General features: G+C 62.1%; 1 protein-coding gene across 4 annotated transcripts in view; it reads right to left on the bottom strand.

Annotated features, from left to right (window-relative positions):
• Positions 1 to 1,061: 1,061 nt before the first annotated feature.
• PAK4 (p21 (RAC1) activated kinase 4) overlaps positions 1,062 to 9,402 on the bottom strand; it is a 42,236-nt gene continuing 33,895 nt past the window's right edge. For 3 of the 4 annotated variants that reach the window (XM_013047698.2, XM_004776195.3, XM_013047700.2), the window contains exons 4-10: positions 7,108 to 7,557; positions 6,448 to 6,894; positions 4,936 to 5,069; positions 4,679 to 4,805; positions 3,412 to 3,537; positions 2,523 to 2,657; positions 1,062 to 2,085 (exon numbers count right to left, since the gene is read on the bottom strand). In XM_013047698.2, coding sequence (XP_012903152.1) covers positions 1,930 to 2,085; positions 2,523 to 2,657; positions 3,412 to 3,537; positions 4,679 to 4,805; positions 4,936 to 5,069; positions 6,448 to 6,894; positions 7,108 to 7,557 — 1,575 coding nt within the window. In that variant the 3' untranslated portion in view covers positions 1,062 to 1,929. The remainder of the gene's footprint in view (positions 2,086 to 2,522; positions 2,658 to 3,411; positions 3,538 to 4,678; positions 4,806 to 4,935; positions 5,070 to 6,447; positions 6,895 to 7,107; positions 7,558 to 9,402) is intronic. The other variant, XM_045076798.1, reaches the window with a different exon arrangement.

Genomic DNA, 9,402 nt, shown 5'->3' with positions numbered 1-9,402 from the left:
AACTCCACCCAGGCACCCAACACATTCAACATGGCAACAGCTGCTTCCCTGGGGATGTTTAGACCTCTGAGTCCCCATCTAGATGGTGCCTGTTGGTGGCCGGCACAGACACGGTACCCCAGCCTTGGGGACCCAGGGCTTGTGGAGAGGCATGCTCTGGAGTGGGTGCAGACAGTGTACCCGAGCCAGCATCTCCACACGTCTCCCACCCACACAGCAGGCGGAGGTCCCTGGTACCAGTGGGTGGTGGGGTTTGCTGCTCACGCTGCAGTTGTCCCCAGGGAGCTGCTGGTTCCCCCCACCCCCACCTCTTGGGTTCTGGGGGAGACGCCCACAGTCCAAGCTCATACCAGCCTGGGGCGCTCAGTGCCCAGAACACAGAGGCAGCACCGTCCTGAAGATGCCAGCCAATTCCTTTCTCCCCTTGTAGAGACCCAGGCTCAGCCTCCTGGGACCCCGATTTGGAGGGAGGGATCTGGCCAGTGGAGTATCCCTAAGGCTGGCTGTTCCAGATCCATCTGCCTCCGTTGAGTCCTCAAAAGCCCACCTGCCCACTGACCGATTTTCTGAATGACCCATTTACTAACATCAGCTCATCAAGGATCCTTCCTACCCACCTACCATGCTCAAGACAAACAACCTTTAAAACAAGATTCCAGGGGCGCCTGGTTGGCTCAGTGTGTTAAGCCGCTGCCTTCGGCTCGGGTCATGATCTCAGGGTCCTGGGATCGAGTCCCGCATCGGGCTCTCTGCTCAACAGGGAGCCTGCTTCAAGATTCCAGCAAAACTCCAATCTGGCAAACTGGTCACTGCAGCACACAGACCCTGGGGGACTGGCTGTTTGCAGGCCAGGGGGTGAGTCTGGGTCCCGTCAGGGGGGGCACTACGGGCTGCTTTGACCTGGGGCTCCCCACCCCCCCAAGACATGGCCCTTGGCCTAAGATGGACTGGAATCCTGGGGTTCGCCAGCCCACCCTCTCTCCGTCCTTGAGTCCCTCCCCCAAGTCCCACACCAAGATGACCTGGACAGGAAGGCGCGCTACCCACGCTACACGCACACGCAAAACAAGAAAACATTTTAATTGTAAAACTAACTTGAGGGAGGGGAGGGGAGAGTGGGGCTGCACCAAAGGGCTGGGAACCTGATTCTTCAAGCAGTGGTTCTGTCCCTGGTGCCGCCCCTAGGGGGCAGGAACCATCTGTCCCCAGGTTGGGACAGGGGCTAGTGTTATAAAATGGCAATATAAATAGACTTCTAGAAAAGAGGAGGCTGTCCAGGTGCAGTAGTCATCTGCAGAGGCTGGGGATAGGCAGGAAGCCCTGGCCCCCATCTCCCCAGCAAGCCACCGAGAGGGGGTGCAGGACTAGGGGAAAAGGCCACTCTTCAGACATTCATGATCGACCCCCACAATGGCTCGGGGGGGGGGGGCAGGGGGCTGCGCTGTATGTCAGGCAAGGCCTTAGAGACACCCACTCCCAGGTTGGGGGACAGAGCAGCTGGACCGTCTGCACAGGTGTGTGTGCACACATGCGTGCGCACACACACACAAACATACACACACACACGCCTCTCGTGGTGTTCTCTCCATCCACAGCAGGCCCCACTGCAGATGATTTCCAGTGATAGGGGGGCTGTCTGTCCTTCCTGGAAGACAGGAAGACACAGGGAGCGACCATCCCAGAGGGTGGGGAGGCTGGGAACCCTCACTTGCTCCCGCAAATCCCTGTGTTTTGTTTTGTTTTAAAGTCACAAAATCAAACCTGGAGTTCAGTAGTAGGGTCCTGCACGCTCCCCCACCGCCGACAAGGATGGCGGTGCCACATGGAGTGTCTCCTGGGTGGGGAGGAGTGGGGGCCTCCCCCCGACTGGCCCGTGGTGGGACGGGGTGACCCAAGGGGCTCTTTGGTTCAGGGACAGGGCACTGAGCCTCATCTGGTACGGTTCTGGCGCATGAGGGGCACGATGCTGGCGGGCGGGCCCGCTTTGGCCAGGAAAGGGTGCTTGAGCAGCTCAGCCGCTGTGGCCCGCTGGGCTGGGTCACGCACCAGCAGGCGGTCCAGGAAGCCCTTCAGGGAGGGCGACACCTGTGGGGAGGTGGGGGAGAGAGTCAGGAATGGGTTTGAGCACCAGCTCCACTTCTCACTTGCCACTGGGCTCCAGTTTCCGCCTCTGTCAAATGGGCCGACAACATCTGCTGCCTGGGGGTAGAGGCCAGGAGGGCCCCGGTGTCTAGAGCTTGGCCCCAAGGAAAGAAACACATCAAAGACCCCAGGGGCTCATTTCTTCTCCATTTTCAAGGTTTGCAAGATGGTGACAGTGGCTGGGCCCCAGAAGCACCGCTCTCTTGCCAGGCGAGCCATCTACCAGGAAGGCTCCTCTCCCAGACCTGGCTATGCCAGCCAGCCGAGGCTCAACCACTGGGGGACGGTAAGGGCTCAGGGAACCTGTAGCAGAGGGAGCGGGGAGCCCAACACAGAGGGAGTGTCCCCTCCCCCACACCACCTGCCCGCCGGGGGCTCACCTTGTGCAGATTTTTCAGTCGAGGTGGCAAGTTGTCCCGAATCATCTTCATGGCTTTGAGGGGGGGCTCATTGAAGTAGGGGGGCTCCCCGTCCACCATCTCGATCACCATCACCCCCAGAGACCAGATGTCTACCTGCAGCGAGAAAGGGACAGGAGGGCTGAGCTGGACTCACTGGGCCCGTGCTAGGGGAAGCCACAAAGGGGTGGTTGGTTCTGCCTTTGCCTCCTCCCTCCTGGAGTCCTTGGGCCCCAAACACCCTGACACCCAACTTCCCAGACCCACAAGCTCCTCCCCCAAGGAGCCCTGAGAAGGGTTCTGCCTACCCAGCACCCTCCTTCCCTCACTCTAGGGAGCATTCAGGGTGCCGTGGCCAGTTGCCTAAGCAGCATGGTTGGGACACAGTAATTGGCTCATGAAGAGACACGTGACCGGAGCTGAGCCAATCAGAGCCAGCACAAAGACTTTAGCTACCAGGAGCACCCGGTACTCACAGGCAGGGGCATGGGGTCCCAGAGTTGCCAGGCCAGCTCTGCCCTGACTAGGGGAGCACCTGCCTGGGTGAAGACTAACCCAGACCAAGTCAGGACTGGGGAGGGACAGAGCACAGGAATGCCAGGCCTAAAGCCTGTCACTCGCCCCTACATCACAGTTCTTGGGACCCAGCGCTTTCAGGTTTTGCTAAATCCGAGTGGGTTTTGTCAGCACCGGGCTGGGCTCATCAGGGATAGGTGCATAAACGCATGCCTCCCTCCTCTCCCATAGGACCATCCCCAGTGACCCATCTCCCACACTGAGCCCCACTCCACCCCCAGCACTCCTGCAGCTCCAGATGGTCACAGTGTAAACCTGTGCTGACAACAGGACAACCGGGCCACCGCCGGCTTACCTCTGGCCCATAGGGAAGGCGAGAGATGAGCTCTGGGGCCATCCAGTAGGGCGTGCCGACCAGGGATTTCCTCCGTGGTACCTCCTTGCTGACTTGCGCGCAGAACCCGAAGTCCGAGAGCTTCACCTGCAGCGGGGCGCAGGCAGTGGGGGGCAGTCAGAGGTGTCTACCTACTCAGTTCCCTGGCCTTGGACTTTCGGGGACTACACGGGGCAGCCTAGAGGTTAGAGCCAGACCACGGAGTCCCTCTGCCTGCTCCCAGCAGGGGGCCCTTAGGTGTGTCACCTCCCCGTGGGAGATCACACCATGTGCCTTCCTGACAGGGTCTGCCCTGGGGCCTTTGGGGGAAGTGGCCTGAGTCCTACAGGTTCCAAATGTTGCATAGGGGTGCTGAGACCCCAGCTGGCTCCCAAAGCCCTTGCCTGGGCCCTGGCATCCCTGAATGCAGCTCTGGCCTGGAGAGAATGCAGCCCTGGCCTGGAGAGGATGACAGCTGTGACTTATTTTGCTAACAACCACGTGCCCAGAACCACACATTTCCACCTGTTTGGGAGCCATGGGTCCCCTTCCGATTCCTAAGGACATGTGCGGATCTTCTCACCCCCATGAAACATATGCACACGGCGTGCACACAACTTCAGGCTCACAGATGTCCCCCAACCACATCTGTGGACAGCTTCAGGCATTCGGGGATTCCAGCTGAGACTCCCCATGAAAGAGAGCCCACCACGACCCCTATCCCTGCTGAATGGCTTCACTTCCCTGGGGGAAGGCAGGCGAATCACCAATGAGAACTTGGGGACAGTCAAGGACTCCCTCCCACTGAAAATCATGTCCACTCTTAGAGTAGAAATACAGGTTCTGGGCACTGGGGGGCCTCATCCGTGGGCATGAGTCTGAGCCTCAGTCTGGAGAAGCGGAGACAGGAGCGGGGTCCACGGCCCACGGCCACGTGCTCGGCTGGGAACAGCTTCTTGGTAGAGGAAGAGCCACAGCCAGCACCCCAGCTGTCTCCCGGCCTCCTGGGGCCCAGTGCTCGACCACAGCTCCCGGCACCCTGGGCTGAAGGCGCAGCCTCCTTCGGCCTGCCCCCCCCCCCCGCCCCCCGTGACCGTGTGTGCAGAGCCCCCCCCTGACTGGGCCTGATTCGGGGCTGTTGGCCTGAGGAGTGAACAAACTTCTTGCTCTTCAAGCCGCCGAGCTGCGGGTCCGGGATGGAGGGGAGCCAGGGAGAGGCAGAGGGAACCCAAGCCACCCTGCTCCTCACCCTGCCGTCGTGGGTCAGCAGGATGGAGTCGCTCTTGATGTCGCGGTGGATAACTCCCTGTGCGTGGAGCACGGCCAGGGCCTGAAGCACGGCCAGGCACACGGCGGCGATCTGCTCCTCATTCATCCTGTGTGGGCTGGGGGTCAGCGACTGGAGGCCCGAGGGGAATGCTGCCCTCCTGGCCCAGAGACGTGGCCCCCACCCCGAGGGGTCTGAGAGGACACAGTGGCCCCAGGGACCCTGGGGTCTGGCAGTACCTGGTGTGAGTGACGATGTCAGTGAGGGCGCCGCCCTCCAGAAACTCCATGACTACCCAGAGCTCGTCCCCGACCAGGTAGCTGTTGTACATCTCCACCACGTTCTCGTGCTGGTAGTCCCGCATGATCACCACCTGGGCAGCAGGCGGGGTCAGCACTGCTGGTCCCTGCCGCAAACCCAGTCACCCCACCAGCCTGCCTCCCGCCTCCCCTCCTGCCTGGGCTGGGGCCCTGCCACACCAAAGGCCCAGCCCACTTGTCACTCCCGCTCTTTGTCATTGTCATTTGTCACTGCCCTCCCCTGTGCCAAGGCCAGGAGACCCCAAAGGCAGCTTGAGGCCTGATGCCTGCATTGTGGGGGTTTCCCTGCCCCCAAACCCCATTTCTGATCCTGCTCTCTCACCAGTCATGAGCTGGTTGGTCTCTGAATGGCCCTACTGACCAGGCCGGTGTAGGGACAGGGGCGGGGACGAGAATGTCTTAAGCATGGGGCTGAGTCCGTGGGACAAGCAGGTACCCGCCAAGGGCAGAGTAACAGCCTGGGGGGATGGGTTCAGGGAAGAAAAGCCCTGGCAGCAAAGCCCGGGGGAGATGGGAACGGGACACTCACTGGGATTCCGCTGAAGAGCCCACGGTGCGGCTGCAGTGCGGGGAGACTAGGGGGCCGGGGGAGGGGTTATAGGGACAGCTGAGAGACCAGAAGGAGGCAGTTTTGACCACCTCCACACCTGACATCCCAGGACTCCTGCATTGGAGTCCAGGGGCTGCTGCCAGCCCGGATTCCTCTGGGGAAGGAGCCAGGAGTTGGCCTTTGTAAAAAGCTGGCAGATGCCACTGGGAACCCCAGCCAGAGGCTGGACACAACCAAGGACCTAGATGGGAGCCAGACCTCAAACGCCTGCCAGAGGCCAGGCCCGTGTCCCGAGGACAAGGACAGGTAGGACAGGGGAACTGCAAGGGTCAGTAAGGGGGGCAGAGGGGCAGGCCTGCAGGCCCCAAAGAGCCCTTGAGCGGCTGCGTGGGGGACGCCAAGGGGTTACCCAAGAGGGGACGCCAGGGCAGAGTCGGGGGGAGAGGATGGGGTTGCACAGCAGCTAACGGGCTACCATGGGAGATAGAACCAGGGGAGGGGCAGGGCTGGGGTCTCGAGAGACTCTGGGGACCAGTTTGGGACTCGGTGGGTATGAAGGACCTGGAAGTCCCACGAGGGCGGGGCTGAGGGGCTCTGGAGTTGGGGCTCCAGGGAGGCAGGGGTGGGTATGGGGCAATGAGGGGAGAGGTGACAGCCTGGGGAAGTGTGAGGAGTAAGGAGAGGAGACAGGCTCAAACCCAGCCCTGGGGACCCTGGCGCTGAATGGCCTTCTCCCATCCTCACCCTTACAGGACGCGGACCAGCATGGGCCTCCAGACCAGCTGGTAGAGGGCAGCAGGAGGAGGGGCGACGACGGGGCCGGGAGGGCACAGGCGGGGCCGGGAGGGGCTAGGAGGGACAGGGATGGGCCCTCGGCCCACCTCATTGAAGAGGAGCTCGCGCCTCTGCTGCTTGCGCAGGTCCATCTTCTTGACCGCAACCAGCCTGCCTGAGCTGCGCACAGTGGCGATGCACACGATGCCCGTGGAGCCCTCGCCGATCTTGATGAAGTTGTCCAGGTAGGAGCGAGGGTCGCCAGGGTCCACTACCAGCTGCAAGGCAGCTCGGAACTGCTCGTGCGACACTCGCTGGGGTTCCCGCTGTGGCGAGCGGGGCCCGGGGGGCCCAGGGGCCGGGGGCCCGGCGGGGGTAGGGGCAGTGACAGGGCGAGTTAGAGGAGCCAACTGGGGCTCAGAGGCATGGGGGCCCAGCACTCCTGGGCTAGGGGGTCCGCGGGCTCGGGTGGGAGGCCGGGAGGAGGAGGAGGACTGGGGGACCGCCACGCCCCCGGCCGATGGCCCGTTGGGGGCCAGGCTATGAGGCTCCCCCTGCAATAGAAAAGACAGGCAGCTGTTAGTGGAGGGGAGGGGGCCAGCTCTGCTCCTTGTGTGGGAGAGGGGCCCTGCCTGTGGGACAGACACATGGCAGTCAGGATGGAGATGGACAGTGGGCTGGGCACAGGCTGGCGCTGGTGGGCAGGGAACAGGGGGCGTTTGGGACAAAGGGGCGGTGGGAGGTCCCGGGGCAGGGGTACTGGTTACCTGGACACCCCGGGCCGGGTGGTCCGTGTCAGCCCTCGGGTACGTGTTAAAGGGCCGACCAGCTGCTGCTTTGGCCCCACCAGCCAGACCGGCAGGTTGCGGGGTGCCGACGTCGGGCCCAGAGAGGGGTCGTTTGTCCCGGGAGGATTCCTGGGGTCCTCCTGAGCCCTCCCTGGAAGACTTGGGCCTCTTCTCTGGCCCCACCCGCCGCCTGTCACCACCGCTGCCACCCGCCTCACTGCGACCAGCACCCCGGCCTTGGCTGCCCGCCTTCTCTGGGGCTGCTCTGGCCGGCTCTGTGGGCATCCCGTTTTCCTGGCGGGCACGGGCAGGTGGCGGGGGGCTGTCTCTCCGCAGGGAGTTGGAGCGCGTCACCGACATGTTCTCAAACTCGTCCAGTAGCAGCGTGAGGGCCCCATCCTTGGCACCTTTGCTGCCCCGCACGATGGTCTGGGGTCCAGGGCAATGGCGGGATGGGGGCCGGGCAAGGAAGAGGAGGACACAGGACGTGTATCCGACACACAAGGACAGGACAACACAAAACACACACAGAGACAAGACAGAGACGGAATGAAGAAATGCCATGGGGTGATGAAGGGGCGGGGTGGGTGGGGGTGGCACCAGAGGGGCCCCTGCAGTCCCTCCCACACCCCCACGTGGTCTGGTGCAGGAAGAAAGCTGAAGGGGTAACCTCCCACGGGTCAGGCTGTTGCCCCCGGGGCGGGCCAGTCCCCCTATAAAACACCCTCCCTGTCTCTCTCCTGTTTTCCAGCCTGGGGGCAGGTCTCTGCCCTGTGGGCGGGAGGGGAAGGAGCACAGAGCCCATGCCACCCCATCAACAGTCCTGGAGAGCCGCAAATTACAGGATGCTGGGCACAGGGCCCGGCCTGGACTTCCTCCCTTGCTGCCCGCTGGGGCTGTTAACCCTAAACCCATGCTCTGTCCCCCGGAAGCCAAGGACAGCACAGGGAGAGTCAGAAAGGACTGGGCCTGAAGTCCAGGAGCAGTGGTGGCAAATGGGAATTCCCACGTGGCCTGGTGAATGTAACATGTGCCCTGAATACACCCAAGCTTCGTGTGCCAAGCCCAGCACCCTGATCCTGGTCACAGCCGCCTCCTCCCTCAAACAGAGTCAAGGCCTCCAGGAATACCTCCTCATCTCCCATTCAGCTCAGAGCACACAAGTTTCCTCACTGCTCCTCAAACATACCAGGCAAAGGCCCACCTCAGGACCTTTGCACTGGCTGTTTGCTCTTCCTAGAACATCTTCTCCCAAGTATGCCCTCAGCTCCTTCCCTACTCTCCTCTTCCAGGCCTTTGCCCAAACTCAGCTTCTCAGAGGGAAGCTTCTGTTGACTACCCAGAGTCTAAAATGCCAGCCCCTAACACCCCTATTCCCTTTCTCTGCCTTCTCTTTCTCTGGAGCCCTAGAAACCAGCTGCCCTGATGCAACTGTCAGCTGACTGTCACCTGCCCCTCCTGTGACATCCATGAGGACTTTTGTATTTGCCTGCTGATCTGCTCTTGCTACATCTCAGTACCTAGCACCGTGTCAGGTATGTGTGCACAGCGTGCTCAAGAAACATGGGCTGAGCCAGCGGGGGAGGGAGGCAGGCTGGGAGGAGGCTGTAAAGAGCAGAACACGCAACCCTGGCCCTCTGCTCTCACTCACAGGCCAGTGGCAATGGGGTCCCAGGGCTGCCACACATCCTCAAGCCACAACTGCCTGCCTCCACCGTGCATGAAACCCACCTCCAGCCCACAGGGCCCCCAGGGGCCGGCCCCTGTCTCTCCCTCCCACGCCCCGCCTCTTGGGGGCCTGACTACCTCCTTGCCTGGGCACCCTGTGAAGCAAGGCAGACAGACACCTGCTCATGCCCTAGCCCCAAGAAGACTGGGGGCTGCGGGAGGGCCTGGGAAGACCCAGCCAAGGGGAGATTCCCAGCAGGGGCAGCAAACACGTACCCAAGACTCTGCTAGTCCCCATGGCCCCTTGTGTGGCCCTTCCTGGCAGGCATGGGCCCAAACAGGACTCACGGCTGGCAGACCAAGCAGGGGCTAGATTTTCGGGGGTCCCCTAGGGAAGCCACAGGCATCATGGAGGAGCCCCAGGGCCAGCTGGGGGATGGAAGCGAAGCAGGTGGGGTGGGGCCAGCAGGGACAGAGGAGCCAGCACCCCGGCCCGCGGAGGCAGCTGCCACCCCCTCAGCCCCTGCGATTAGTCAGCAGAAGCCAGAAATACAGCCTTGGATGTGAAGTCTCTGCTGCTTTAAGCAGCAGGAAAGAGTTCAAAGT

This window comes from Mustela putorius, unplaced genomic scaffold (genome assembly GCF_011764305.1).
Source record: "Mustela putorius furo isolate JIRA1106 unplaced genomic scaffold, ASM1176430v1.1 tig00000196_pilon_pilon_pilon, whole genome shotgun sequence".
Taxonomy (NCBI): Eukaryota; Metazoa; Chordata; class Mammalia; order Carnivora; family Mustelidae; genus Mustela; species Mustela putorius.
This window is presented reverse-complemented; position numbering and strand designations above follow the sequence as displayed.